Source organism: Cyprinodon tularosa, unplaced genomic scaffold (genome assembly GCF_016077235.1).
Source record: "Cyprinodon tularosa strain WSP-4 unplaced genomic scaffold, ASM1607723v1 ctg74, whole genome shotgun sequence".
NCBI lineage: Eukaryota > Metazoa > Chordata > Actinopteri > Cyprinodontiformes > Cyprinodontidae > Cyprinodon > Cyprinodon tularosa.
The window spans coordinates 129,466-144,714 of record NW_024039496.1 but is presented as its reverse complement, the minus strand read 5'-3'; the positions used below and the strand labels follow the sequence as shown (position 1 = coordinate 144,714).

Here is a 15,249-nt window from a genome sequence, read left to right as displayed (position 1 = left end):
TATGTTATCCCTAAAAGCAGTTTATGCCATTGGATTTTATTCATCATCATTATTCTTCAATGGTTATAGAAGACCATAGCCATTTCTGTTTTACTTTTATTCGCAAATAATGTTGAAAACCATGTATCAGTAGGGATGGGAATCGAAAACCGGTTCCTGTTAAGAACCGGTTCCGTATTTTCCGATTCCATGGCATCATTTGGCAGCTCACTGAACGATTCTTTTTTCGATTCCCGCAGCACCAGAGCCTAGAGCGCCGGCTCTGGGGAGCACGACTTACGTCACGTTTTTTACGTAAGTTACGTACGTTACGCAAGTTACGCAAATTACGCAAGTTGGAAGAACTATTCGAGGAGGAAGACAACGAGCTGCGGTCACTTTGTGAATCAAAGCCCCGTCTTTCCTTAGCCCAGAGGGTAGATCAGGAAATCCAGCTCTATAAAAGCTTGCCCTCCATCCCCTGCAGGGATAGCGCCACACTTTGGTGGTGGAACAAGGAAGATACGCTGCCCTTGCTATCTGACTGGCTGAAAACTACCTCTGTGTGCAGGCTTCCTCCACCCCATCTGAGAGGGTGTTCTCCACGGCTGGAGACACCATAAGCCCAGAAAGATCCTGTATCCTTCCAGAAAAAGCAGATATGCTCATCTTTCTGCAAAATAACTGTTAATTTTCCCTACTACTGTTTTATAATTAGTATTTTTTGTTATTTAAAATAGGTTATTATCCCATCATTTGTTATTAGACATTGTTGGTTATTAAGTTTGTTCTTGTATATTTATTTTTCATTTAAACACAGATGTTACTCCAGTTTCACATTTCCTGTGGACATCTTGATCTTGTTGAGTTTGTAAGATTGTGCAATAGTTAAGTAAACAAAGTTGATTCTGATAATCAAACTGTTTGTTCTCCTTTTTCCCCCAAATTGGAATCGAAATAAGAATCGATAAAGAATCGAATCCTTTCATAGAATCGAAAAGGGAATCGGAATCGTGAAAATCTTTTCAATTCCCAACCCTATGTATCAGGGATTACCCCATATAACTTTTTCATTTCTGATACGATAGCAATATTTCAACTATGAGAATTGGCCCATTATATTTACCTGATACAATATAAGTATGAATTATACCAGCTTTAATTGCTTCAGAATGCTAGAAAATCCTTGATCTACAAATATTAGTAAAACATGGAACAAAAGTCAATAACAAATCTATGAAAACAACTGACCCATGTCAAATGAACCACAGAGTTACAGAAACTTTTAACAGACGCAAAGTGTTTCTATTCGAAGGAAAATATTGGAGATTTTAGATCTTGGCCGATAAAATCCGACATTAGTTTTTTTGTTACTGACTGATATCTGATATTACTGTCATATTGGGAAATCCTTACGATTTATTATTTTTCTTCCACTCTGTAACTGTTGTTGGGCTTTACAGACAACATTATGGACATTTGTGGAAGAGGTTGACAAACTTTAGGATGATTGAGAGACACCGACTGAGCAGGTTCAGTGATGCAGGAACTGACCTCCAACATAATTTAAAGGTAGTTAAAGTTAATGGTCTGTGGCTGTGCATTATGTCCCCAGCAAAGGGGGGACAGTCTGCTATAGTGAAGGACATGGAGTCAGACCGCTAGAAGATGCTGTCTTTTTAGGAATAAGGAGTTTGTGGCAGAGGTAAAATTATCAGATGGTTGTCCAGACCTCTGCTGGAACTGGCTGTAGCTTAGTGCGTTTAACCAATATACTCCCACATGATACAGGCTAGAATGAAGTGGAAAAAAGAAAGCATGGAAAGCATCACATGACAGAGTCAGGGAAGGAGCTGCAGCTGCACCATCATCATCATCATCATCATCAAACTTGTCTTCTAGGTTTAATCATCTTTGGTCTCTACCACAGGCTACAATCTGACCTCCTTTCTGACTGTCCTCCTGCATGACTCTTTACTCACAGAATCACTTGCGTTTTTACGCAGCTGCTCTTCCTCTCCCAGCTCCACGGCCGGATCCACTACCAGCTTCTCGAAGCACGCCGAGCCGAGAGAGGAGCTCTTCTGCTGGTACATCATCAGCTGGGACACGGGGAGTTTGGGGCTCCCGTGGGCCGTCAGCTCGGGCTTGCTGCCTGTGGCCCCAGAAGCTGTCCCCAGAGCCAGAGCATCAGAGCTCATCTCCGAGGTGGATTCGGTCTTTTCTCCTTCAAAAGGCGGCGGAGTGGAGCAGCACAAGTTCGGCTGCGACGAGGAAAACACTCGGTCCAGCTGTTTCTTTTTCCTCCTGAACATCCACAACCCGGACTCCTTCTTGGTGCCCTCCGCTCCCCCTGCGGCTCCGCGGCGCTCCGAGCCCAATTTAGGACTGAGCCACGGCTTGGTTTTCTCCTGGAAATTCTTCCACATCCTCCGCTGATAGGACAGGGACTCGTGGCCCCTGCTGGAGCCTCCGGGTTTAGGTGATTTTTGCTCCATGGTGCCTGTGCAGCAGCAGCCACCCAGCCTGAGCTCACTCTGCAGCCGCTTCGGACGGGTGTTAGAGCCGGGCTGCTGGTGGCGCGCGCTGCGCACGCAGGGATGGTGATGGAGGCTCTGCCAGTCCGCAGAAAAGCTATGCGCGCTAAATTATGTCACACAGTGTGATAGGCCATAAACAGTCAGATATCATTTATATATAGTATATATTCTACCTCAGTAATACAGTAAAAAATAAACAGAAGGGATTTCTAACCCAGCGCTTAGTTGTGGGTTTCCCCACTATCTTTCTCCACCGCTTTAATCAGAGGTTAGAATAAGTTGCCTATTTTGTGTTGCTTTGAAATGACGCTGCGCCTCCCTCTGGCCAAACCTCTTGACTTGGTGATTTGGAAACACCCCCCCCCCCCCCCCCCCCCCCCCCCCCCCCCTCCAACGCCCTGTGGAGAGGATCGTGATTCAGCTTTTCACCCATCCTCATCCCTTCCTATGGAGGTTTCATAGTGTAGTGTGCCTGATATGTTTATATATTATATTCACATTAAAAAAACAATCTGGGTCATACAGCGCCTTGCTAAGTTTTTTTCTGTGTGTCTGGTTTGGAAAAAGAGTCTGAATTGACCCATCATACTCCAATAGGGCTGCATCTAACGGTTATTTTGTATATCAGTTAATCTGTCGATTATTGTTTTTCCGATTATTTGATTAATAATCTGTTAGATAAAGGTTCCTTAAAGAAGTTTTTTTTTAGGAAAGTAAACCAGGTGAAAATAAAACTTTTTCAATTGAGGAGTTCTGGATAGAAGAGGATTGGGGCCACTGAAAAGAAATGTAAAGTTTTTATAAATACACACACACACATATATATATATACACATACATACATACATACATACATACATACATATACATACATATATATATATATATATATATATATATATATATATATATATATATATATATATATACATACATATTTCAGTTTAATGTGGGAAATATAATCTCAGAATTCAGACTTTTTTCTCAGAATTCTGACATTTTTTCTCAGAATTCTGACTTTTGTCAGAATTTTGTTTAGGATTGTTGACCCAAAGCAGAGGCAGAAAGGCAGAGCTGAACAGAAGGTTGATTTAATGGTGAATCACTGAAAAAAAAAAAAAAAAGTCCAAACAGGCAGGCAACCAAAAAAACGAAAACAAAGTTAAAAACGCAAACAAGAAACCAGGAGTCCAAAATTCAAACATAAAAAAAAAAAAAAAAAAGAAAACTCAAGTCAAACGTTACCAAAAAAACAACGGAGTCAACAGGGGAAGAACTGTAACCAGGAGGAAGGCTCAGAGAGACGAGTTGGAGGAAGACAGCCGAGGTTAGACAAGGACCCAAGAAGGAGGAACTGAAGAGAGAGGGCTTTTATAGGAGACAGAGACAAAGAGAGGGCTAATGAGAAGATTGGGAACAGGTGAATACAGAGCAGAAACCAAACAGGAGCTAGGGAGGAAGGAGAACACAAGAGGGCAGCAGAGGGCAACAAATGGAAAACCCTGGAAGATTGTAAATAACTAGAAAACACAAGATATTTATAATAAAACCACTAAGACTATAAAACATGGAGAAAAGAAAAACTAAACACTTAAAAGAAAACATAACAGAACAAAGACTGAAACTGAAACTAAGAATTAACTAGAGAACACAGCAAAATAAAAATAAAACCACTAACAATAAAACAAGGAGCAAACCTTCTTGTGTCCAGTCTTTTGCAGCCTAACTGGTGTTATATTCAGGATAATCAATCCTCTTATTAACTATCCACATTTTTTTCATCCCTGCTAAAGAAAAGCATCATGACAGCATTGTGTTTAGCTTATGCATTAGAGTTATTGGGCACTAATACATAGAATAATCTTGATGGACATAAATAATGTAGGTCAAAAGACTAGCAGAAAATATTATGATTGGAAGCAAAAGATTCTTTAGACCACACCATAGATTTAACCAAAATAATAAACCTTTGCAATATATTTTATGAAGAATATAATTAACAAAAAAAATCAATATAAATTTAAATGCAGAAAGACAGCCTAGTGATTGGTGAATCTTTTAATTATATGAAATAAAGGGGACCATTTTTAAAGGATCTGTTTGCTGAGGTCTTTGCTCTTTGATTATTTTAGTTAATTATATTCTCAGACGAACCTCAGCTGCATATATAAAGAGATTAATCTGCACACAAATGCATTCTATTTACAAGTTAGATGGTTTCTGAAAGAAATCGATTGCACTCTGTTGTAGAATATCAAAATAAAGTGTGCTAAATATATGCAAGAGTCCTACTAATATATATTAGTATGCTTTTTATTTACATCTCACAATTGTATTATAGTTCATTATGCTCTTTAAAATATGATCCTAGTAAAAGACTTTTGAATTTGTGGTTTTAATTGGGAAATAAGTTTAAAAACATGAAGCAATAGAAAAGAAGTACTCTTGCCACTGAACAGAAAGAACTGGGATATTTGACCTCTTTATGTCATATTGTTTTGTGCACAGCAGCCGTGTCCTGGCATGTGTATATTTTCTCTCCAGCAATTAGGTCCAGCTTTGGAGAATGTTCCCCTGTCTCATTTTGTGGCTTGCATAATAACTCATTACCTCATCCCCTCTGGTCTTTGTTTCATTGCTGACCTGTGCTTCCTCCTCACCTAACACCATTCCTACATAAGCACAGTGAAAAAAGACAAGAATCCATTCTTATCTATGTCAAACTGTAGCATAAATGTACAAAAACAGGTCATAGTAGGGGAATCTGAAGATCAAATAGAATATGTTAATGTAGTTATTAATGGCATGCAACCTTGGCCTCAACTGTGAGAGGGATGATGAAGGATGCTTTCTGCTGCAGGATCTTTACCTCTGTTGTTGCACATAAAATAAACCCTCAGTAGAGCACTGATTTATAGCATCGCTAAACTCTACTTTAGAACAGTCATATTCCTCTAAAAGGACGCCCTTCACTTCAGAATGTGGCCTAAATATGCTTAGGCAGAGGGTTATGTTTTATTTTCATTCCTTATTCTACACAGAAAAATATTTTATTTACAAATTCGGACTTGCTTTGAACCCTCATTTAGTTAATTGGATGGATATGGGAGCAAACGTGCCAAGAGAGGCCTGCCTGTCAGCTGCAACAAGCATTTCCACTGAATCAGAATGGAAAACTGATGAGTCGGCACTTGGACAACTTCTCTGTATAGTGATCCTATTGCCCCTGGTAAGAGGCTCATTCAAAACGGCACTTACCTTCGTACTCAACATTTACACAGATATTCCAAATGATTGAACTGAGCTTGTTCACTGAATCCAACAGCTTTTAAAAACATAAGACAGGATTGTTTGATATTGTGTCGCCGGCAGGGTTTAATTTATACTTGATTGTTCACTGTTTTCATGTGATTTACTCTCCGAAGCTCAAATTCAGTCATTAAAGATAGTAATACGGTAAAGAAAATGTATTTCTTGATCTTATTTCTATCAACGCAGAAAAATAAACACTGTTTTTCAGTTTAGTGGTTTTTAAATTCATTTGTGAATAAACAAGGAAAGGAACCTATTTTCTGCAAAGACTTAGGTTTATGCAACTTCTTTATCTGAATGTGCACCATCTGGAAACAAACCGACAACATCTACACAAATTACACCTATTCTCATATGGGTTGAATTCTAGATTTGTGAGGTAGGAAATACTTTTCATAGCGCAGCATCAACAGTCTGTTTGACTCTTGGTGTCTGGAGGAGAACTTTTTGTTCTACAGGAGTGTGAGGAAGGTTAGACAAAAACCTGTTACATTTGCTATTATTCATAAGTGCATTTAGTAATTTATATCAGTGACTAAATTCTGAACTGAACACATATTGATTACACAGGCTGATGTTTTCTAGCTTTTACTTCTGTGGATTATTATGATGATGATGAAGATTTGAAATCACGTCAGACTAATAAAAAAAATGCTGATTACAGAAATGATTGCTTCATAAACAGGGTTAGAACCTTCTTAAAGGTTTTTTTGTACATTTAATTTAAAAAAAGAGCCTAATAGGAATAAATAGTTAAAACAAAAGACTAAAGCTATACAGAAAAAAATACACTTTGAAGCTTTAAAATTACCCTACAGTGTAACAAGTATATAAAAAGGAGGTTTCTCTGAGAAACGAAGAATGTTCAGTAAATGTTCAAGTGTCAAAATCAATGTCTTTTAGAGAAATGTGTTTTTAATTAGTCTTTTAGGAGCATTGGTTATGCAACACAAAAGCTGTGATGGTCTTGAACATTTTCTGTTTGCTTTTACAGTTAAAGAATTCATCCTCCCAGATTCCCTCCACACGGAGAGAGGAGTGATTAAGTCTGCCAGCAGCTCACACATTTGATGTGTCAGCACAAACATGCATACTGTTAAGCCGACGGGAGAAAAAGCTAAAAAAAAATGAGATTGTTTTGGGTGTGATTGAGTTTTTCTATGATGGGAAAAATATCAAATCCTTTGACTTTCACAGCATCTTGTCTGAAAAAAAGTCACTAAATTAATAAAACTTCTACCTTATTCTGTATTTTTTTCATAAAGACGTTTTGTAACAAATCGTCCGTGATTTATAATTCAGAATAATTAAAGGTATAGTGGAGGATGTTCTTTTTCCGGGTGGATCATCAAAATAGGTGGTCCTCCTAATTGTCAATCATTCTGGTGATATATTTACGTAAGGCCGTCCTACGTGCTTATCCCCGTTTTCTCTTTTCATGGTGGTGAGTCTGACATAGTGGAAACATTGCAAATCTTCTTTTGGAAAGTAAGCTTGTATTAACGTTACAACAATTTTTAAAGAGAGCGTGCATGAGGAGAAATGGGCTCTTGCCTGCGTTTAATAGGCGTTCCCTCTCTGGAGCAGGTACAGGGTAGTGCATGTGCATTTTTTTTTTAAGTGAAGATGGCGAGTCTTCTCAAAAATTTGCAAAAATCCCCCATTATACCTTTAAATATGTAATGTAATGTCTTTATTCTAAACACTTTGTTTACATTAGGAAGAATTTCAGTTTTTAAATCCATCTCTGTTATAAATTAGATCAGTTGCCCTGGATGATGGGTTGGAAATAAGGCTGAGAACCTTGTGGACACCGCAGTAAATCACAGTGCTAATATTAAACCTTAATCCACCGTAGCTGGAGGCACAGTGACACATGCGCTAGCTGGGACACCAAGACAACCTGAGAGCAAGAAAACCAGTGCACAATGTCTCATTCAATCTTCATTATTCTTTTGGATGAATTATTATCCTGAATTTAGCTGCGTAGGAACGACTTTTCTTCTTGGATTTGTTTTAATGGATGACTTGTCTTAATTTGCAACACATTTTTGTAGCCAGAAACTATATAAAGGCTACACATCCTGTTTATTTTCTGATTATGTTTCTAGTTGGGAGAGATAAAATTAGAGATGACAGCAGGTCTGCAGCCTCTGCATGTCTCCATCCACAGCAGCACACTTTCAAGCTGCTGCAGGAAAAACCAACCTGTCATCGTATGCGTGATCAAGGAGCCATGCATGAAACTACAGGTATAGACAGTGTGGATAAAAATACTAGTGCTCTAAAGAAAGATTAGAAGAAAAAACAAATGTCTGCTTTTTCATTTAGCACCCATTTTAAATTATTTCCTCGACTGTTTGATTTGCAGAAGACAGACCCAAATCAGCTGGGAGTTTGAGCACAAACTCCCAGCTGATTTGATTACCCTTGATGGAATGGTGCAGTGTCTGGGAAAAAACAGCTTCACTTCTCATCAGCTCCAGGGGCTGTAAGAGGAAATAAATAACAATGAGAACAGCTAGTGATCTGTGCAGCGAGTGGCTTTAATCAGAATTAGCCTCACTGGCTAAGATTGTGTGCTGAAAGTAGGAATTTGACTTTGAAAGACATCATAGACATGAAACGTTAATAATTTAATAATGTGCTAATATTCTTTCTTTATCTTTCAGAGGAATCATTTCAAAGTCCAAGTGGAATTGATGAATAAACCATGGTGTTGGAGTCATCTTTGAAAGTGCTGGCTGTATCTACCTCAAAAGGGCAAATTGAACTATGTTTGTGTCTTAGAACGATGAAGCAGGAGAGGGACAAATCAAACTGGACCATGGCAGGTGTGGGTGCCGCTTTGGTTTTTTCTGTTAAAGAAAATGAAATGAAAAACAAAGCTCTTTGTTACAGTCTGTCCACGTTCTCAGCCTTATAAAGCCTCATAAAACATAGGTCATTACAGGAGGAATGAGATCCCGCTAACGAGCAGCTGTAATGTGCTTCCTTTATGGTGGCTGAGAAATTAGGAGCTCTGTCATCTGCGGAAAAGTTTGGAGTGGAGCCACTGCTCCTCCACATGGGATCTGCAAGCATCAGATTAAGTGAATTAGGATTTATCTGTTAAATGCTCATACAGAATGCACAACAATCAAACATTTCCTGAGCTCTCCTAATTTTCTCTTATTTCCTAGCTTCTATTAATCATCTCTAGTGTTATTTTTTTTTTTTTACCTACATGTAAGGTGTAATTTCTACCTTTACTCCAGGGCTGCATTCCCAGAGAGGTTAAGGGGTTCAGTTCTGAGAGAACAGACTGAATCTTATTAAACAAAGAGCTAATTTATGGTCCAATAAAGGCAGCAATCGAAATTATACTTCATTTAATGATCTTTTGGATGTTTTCCGTTAATATTCGAGTGAGCTGGAGGCAAGAGGTTTTTGGATAACTTGCAACGGTCGTTGCAACACTATTATAAAAGGGCAAAGAAGTAGCCAACATTTACAACCAGATATCTCAGTTGTTAGCTGCAAGATTAAGCTCTACCAGATAGACTTTGAAATACCCACAGAGATCTGATATATTCAGACTTAAAGCCATTGCATGAGTAATTATTACATTAAACCAAGTGTTGGAAGGAAGGAAGCTTCAACTTACTGCTGATAATGGATGAGGCAGTTCATGCTTATCACTTTGACTTCATTCCTGGATATCTTAGATGCAAATTAGAGTAAAAGAGAGCTTAACAGTATTGAAAATCTTTTGTTGTTTCTGCTCTTTCTGTTAAGTCAGCCTTTGGGAATTGGTAATGTATTATCAATATTAAGCTACAGTGAACCGAACTAAAATTCATTTTATTTTCTATTTGCTCCCTGGCAGTGGCTCGGCTTTCATGTGCTCCATAACTGTGTTTCCCTTCTGTTATAACCCCTGCCTTCCCCGCTTAGCGTCATTCCCTCTCATCCCTCTGCTATGATTTAGTTTTCTCCCACCAGCTCAATTCAATTCAGTTTATTTATATAACAGCAATTCACAGCACATGTCATCTCAAGGCACTTTACAGTTCAGCAGATCATACAGTCAAATTGATTCAAAGTTTTCTATCTAAGGAAAACCAGTTGATTGCATCGACTCATTGACTTGAATGCAATCCCTCACACTAAGCATGCTTGTAGCGACAGTGGAGAGAAAAACCTCCATTTTTACAGTGAGGAACCTCCAGCAGAACCAGGCTCAGCTGTTCTGGCTTTCTTCACCGGGAGCAGTAGATGATTACATTCCAAGAAAAAAATTGCACAACTGAAAATTAAAAATAAAATAAGAAAAAATCTATGCTGAATTGTGTGGATCTGATGAAAAGCACCAGTGATAAAAACAATTGCCGGAGTAGACATGAGTAAAACTGTATATCCTTCAACATGTCTCTTTGTCTGTATTTTGTTGTTTGTATTTTTTCAGCACCATCTGGCTGCTATGACCTAACACCAGCCATGGTGCCCTTGAAACAGCTGTGTATGTCACTTTGGTCCACACCAGAGCATCACTGCGATTTTACACTTGACTGTAATGCAGTTGTTTTGTTTTTTTATTTCATTTTTTAGATAAGATAATTATGGATACTTCAAGGCCTCGAGGGCATAAATGACACATATCTATATTAGCTTCATTTCATCCAGGTATGTTGCAAATCTTTATTTAATGTCTTGATCTTATTAACATCATCTCACCAGCTTATTACTACAGATACAAAGGCTTGCTGACACCTAGCTTGGAGCAATACTTTGCCTAAGTACAGCCCTCAAGCCTCTTTTTGAGTGGCTGTTTAATGAGTCATACATTAGCCATAATAATGTGACCTTTCTCCAACCCCACACAGCGACAAGGACCTCCAGTCCAAACCAACCCATTGCTTAGCAGAGGGTTGTCTTATAGTACTGTCCTCATTTATCTTCAAATCGACTTTGGTCACTGCTGAAGAAAACTTCCCGCAGAAACATGGTGCCATCACTGTGTACTTGTGTAGGGTCAATGTATGTAGTTTAATGTACCGTGCTAGTTTTCCTCAACCCAACAACTGAATTAACCACTACTGAATTTGTTTGATATGCCATGCAATTTGTTTTATGTTTTTTTTTTTTTTCAGTGTTTTCACTGAAATACATTTCATTGACCTGTTTCCTTTTAAATCCTCCTGAAGATAATGTGCTATCAGGTATGACAGAGTCCATATAAATGCAAGCAAATATGACGCAAAGTCATCCTAAAAGCTTTTGGACAATGTTTTTTTTTTTTTTTTTATTGGAGACCAATACTAGAAAATGGTTAAATCTAGGATTAAGATGTAAAATGTGCATCATGTCCTAAAGCTTGCAGCCACTTTAATAAATCTAAAGGCAGGAGCAGCAGACTTCCTCACAAACGCCGACAATGATTCAGTCAATGCTCATTTCACTCCGAAGGCTGGTACATCACTGTGATGGCAGCACATTAACTCTTGACCAATGGTCACGCATCTGCCATAAAATAAATGAAAATGCAGAAAAAGTAGGTCACTGCCATTACTCCCTTCTCTGACTGACCATAGGGATGCTACATCGGTCACTTAGGCTGACAAAGATGAAAATGAAAAAGAATTATGTTATTTTCAAATATTAAACCCTGCACATTTTGAGAAACGACTCCACACTTTTATTTTTTTTTTATTCTATGTTGAATCCCTGATTGGCTGAATTTGGTTTTCTGCAGGAAGCTATAAGGAAGTTAGAGACAGAGATGATCCAGGCCCATTGAAATACACTGGAACTGCAGCTGATCAAACAGGCATACCACAATGGTGGATGATCACTGCTGGTAACTTTCTGTCACTACTGCACAAACACATGCAAGCAATATGTCAACTGGATCCAACATATAGGAAAAACAGCTGAAAGAGAGCTTTGGGGAAATCAGGAAGTGATTAAATCTAACTATCTCTGTTTCTTGGCCATTTTGTGAATACAAAAAGATACTTATTTTAAATAAAAATACTTATATTATATACTGTATGCCGTATATTACAATTATCCAGGAAGCATAAGCAGTCTTTAAATAACAGAACATCAGAAAATAAATTAGTATAAAAAATGTTCAATAATTCAACATTTTCATTTATTAACTACAAAGAAAAAAAATAAGTGATCATTTTGTAAAAGCTGTACCAAAGACAGCCCTGAAGATAAGGCTGCAAAGCTGACTTTGATCATCTTTAGAGCTGGTTTGCCTCACGTGTGTGTTAAATAAGGTGCTTATCAGATAAAGTCAAGAGAGAAGTCATAAGAATACGAAGAGCCATGAAGCACAAGCAGACAACATCAAAAAGGCTTGGAAATAGAAGGTGCTTTGGTTAATTTACTAATCAACATAACTCACATCTGATTTCAATGCAGAAAATAAAGAATGAAAGAGACCAGATCCAAAAACACATATCAAACCTGAGTTGGTAACTAGGCCTGATCTTATTAAAAATAATAGTAGCTTAAGCTTTATAATCTAATACATTAGAATTCAATTCCAGACAAATGTTATCAGAGTGGAAAAAAGAATGCTTGCCGAAACCCGGGATCGAACCAGGGACCTTTAGATCTTCAGTCTAACGCTCTCCCAACTGAGCTATTTCGGCTACACCGTAAGAAGACCGCAGATCAAGAAATTCAAATATATACCGATTGGTGGGCCTACAAAGGGTTGAAAGGAAAAGTCTTTCTTTATTATAAATGCAAAAATATATTCGGTCTATAAGCATGCAGCACACATGTATATTTGCCATTATAAGACCCGCCTACTCTTAGACAGAAGCTTTGTTTGAGTACTGTGGTCAGGTTCAGCTTCGGGGAAATCGAAAGTAACGAAACAAAAACTAGATGACAGGTTGGCAGACAGCGACTTATCACGGTAGGTTCACTTTTAAAAACCTCTTATTCCATAAGGTTGTTTTTATACTGCAAAAGAATGTTAATCCTTAATCGCGCGGAGCTTTTACTGATTGGGCTTAGATAATTAAATATGTTTGTTTTATTTTATCAATAGCGCAGAAATAGTTCCTGTTATTGTGTGAAAGGCCTGTCCAGAAAAAGCAACTACAGAGGTATTTAAGTGTTTTATTTGCTGCCTGAAACAGGCTTTCTTATTTTTCACGTTTAGTCCGATAATAACTCCAAGTAGACGGACGGCCAATCATATTTTTATCGGCAAACAACGTTACAGTGAAAGGTAATGTAGTTTCATTAAATAAAGTTGTTATTATGAATTTCATTCAAAAAAGCGTAAAGTAAGCAACCAAAGTTTTGCGACCCCCTTGCAGTACCTCTGTGCACCCCCTAGGGGTCGCAGACCCCCTGTTGAAGACCTCACTTCGGGATGGCCGGGGACTTCATTTATAAGGGGGTATGCAAGTGATCAATAACAGTAACTTTCCCTATAAAAGGTTAAATGACCAGGTGTTGGTGGTGATGAACATACAGCAAAGGAACAAAGCAACAGAGGGGGAGACTTGCCAAAATAAAAGACGAAAGGACGTGACTAAAGTGCAACTGCTGTCCAAACATTTACTTTCCTTTTGGTGAATGGTGGCATTAACTCACCAAATGAAAAAATCTGATCGCATTTGTGAGTTATTATTTCAGGCCATGGTAACATTATGTATGAGGGCCTTTACAAATAAAACAGGTTTAGCTTTCCAACAATATATCCTCTTTAAAGCAATTTAAGCTTTATATTATAATGTAAGGTAAAAAAAATACATCAACCCAGATTGAAGAATCTTACTTTTACTTATTGCTTATTGGTTAAAACAGGTCAGGATGTCAATCAAGTTCTCTGGCTGGGAGGTGGTGGATGATGGAGCCTGTTTCCCTGGTGTGTTGTTGACTCCAGCACAAAAGCCTCAAAACAAAGGAGTCTACACCATGTTCCATGGAACCAGCATCACCAGCGCGCGGGCCATCATCACCGGTGGATTTCAGCAGTCGTCCAGTGGCATGCTGGGAAAGGGTGTGTACGTAAGCAGGGATGTGAAGAAGGCCGCTAACTATCCTCTAGGAAGTAACCCTAATGACCGTGTGATTTTCGAGCTGCGTGTTCGTGTAGGACGTGTGAAGCGTATAGACAAGGACAACCATCCACTGCAGTTAACCTGGAGCTCCCAAGGCTACAACACCGCTTGGGTCCCCCCAAACTGCGGCATGAAATCTGTGCCCAGCGGCCTGGAGGAAGACTGCGTGTTTGACCCTAAAAGGGTGAAGGTCGTGGGAATCGCTAGAGCGCCAAATGCTGCGATAGAAAAGGAGCTTAAGCAGCTTCTGGATAAAGTATCTAAAAAGGACAAGGGGCGAGCTGGTGATGGGAAAGATGCTTGTCCCCTGTGCAAGAGGAAGACCCAACATGGAGCTCCTCATATTAAGCAGAAGTGCTGGAAGTGTGGCCTAAACATCTGCATTCTCACATCCAAACACTTTTGTCAGAGGAAACCTTGACAGAAGCTGTGGAAGGAATAAAAACATAGAGTCGAATGATGCAATCCTTAATGATTATAATGCAGGCCAAAAATAAATAAATAAAAAAAACACTTTTTTGTGAAATTATCTGCTTGAACTTGATAAAATCTCTGTTCTGTTCATATCTAAGCCTGTCTCAAATGAAAATCTTATATCTGCACTTTGGCCACTTCTGCTCCTTTCTGTTTCACTTTTTGCATGTGCAAGGCTCTCATTCATACATTTGTATTTTTTCTTGTTTCTGGTGATCTTCACTCTTCTTTTCTCTGAGAAAAAGTGAATTGCTCCAAGCTCTATATTATTGTGAAATAAACAAAATAAAGTAATGTTTAAAGTAATGTTTCTCCTGAAAATCTGTGCAAGGTGATCACTACAAAGTAGTTTTTTGAACTTTGGGCATTTATGCTTAAAGTCAAATCTAGTGGAAGCTATTGCATCATCCCATACAGAAAAATCCGATTTGTTGATCAATGCAATGGAAAAAAAAAAAAAAAGGCAGATATCAAGATAGATAGAAAAGACCAAACACCTCGGTTTCTACAGGCGAGTAGAGGAACCACCATTCCAACAAAATAATAATAATTTTTATAGTATAAATGCATAGAGTACACTTGAGTGGACAGATAAATATTTCTTTATAGAGTAAAAATAAAACTTTTTTTTTTTTCAAAACTTATTTTACATTGCTAAGGGTGTTTCAAAACACATTCTCACTGAGTTTATCATAATTCATGCATGGAAGGGTTAAAAAAAACAACCAACACTTACTGCATAGGACCATAAGTCTAACGCTTACCAAAAACGAATGGCCCGTACGGGGATCGAACCCGCGACCTTGGCGTTATTAGCACCACGCTCTAACCAACTGAGCTAACCGGCCACATACGCAGCAAGAGAG

General features: G+C 38.4%; 2 protein-coding genes and 2 non-coding genes across 7 annotated transcripts in view; 1 reads left to right on the top strand and 3 right to left on the bottom strand.

Annotated features, from left to right (window-relative positions):
- mctp1a (multiple C2 domains, transmembrane 1a) overlaps positions 1 to 2,646 on the bottom strand; it is a 171,961-nt gene extending 169,315 nt beyond the window's left edge. For 2 of the 4 annotated variants that reach the window (XM_038269858.1, XM_038269859.1), the window contains exon 1: positions 1,962 to 2,646. In XM_038269858.1, the coding sequence (XP_038125786.1) occupies positions 1,962 to 2,477 (516 nt within the window). In that variant the 5' untranslated portion in view covers positions 2,478 to 2,646. The remainder of the gene's footprint in view (positions 1 to 1,961) is intronic. The other 2 variants (XM_038269860.1, XM_038269861.1) reach the window with 1 other exon arrangement.
- A 9,759-nt stretch (positions 2,647 to 12,405) lies between these two features.
- Positions 12,406 to 12,478, bottom strand: trnaf-gaa. The gene has a single exon. It is a non-coding gene; the product is annotated as a tRNA-Phe (tRNA).
- A 49-nt stretch (positions 12,479 to 12,527) lies between these two features.
- Positions 12,528 to 14,420, top strand: LOC119773033. The gene is made up of 2 exons (XM_038269825.1): positions 12,528 to 12,750; positions 13,653 to 14,420. Exon 2 carries the CDS (start codon positions 13,659 to 13,661, stop codon positions 14,328 to 14,330), a length of 672 nt encoding a protein of 223 aa, XP_038125753.1. The 5' UTR covers positions 12,528 to 12,750; positions 13,653 to 13,658; the 3' UTR covers positions 14,331 to 14,420.
- Positions 14,421 to 15,157: 737 nt separating this feature from the next.
- On the bottom strand, positions 15,158 to 15,231 carry trnai-aau. The gene has a single exon. It is a non-coding gene; the product is annotated as a tRNA-Ile (tRNA).
- Positions 15,232 to 15,249: the final 18 nt, after the last annotated feature.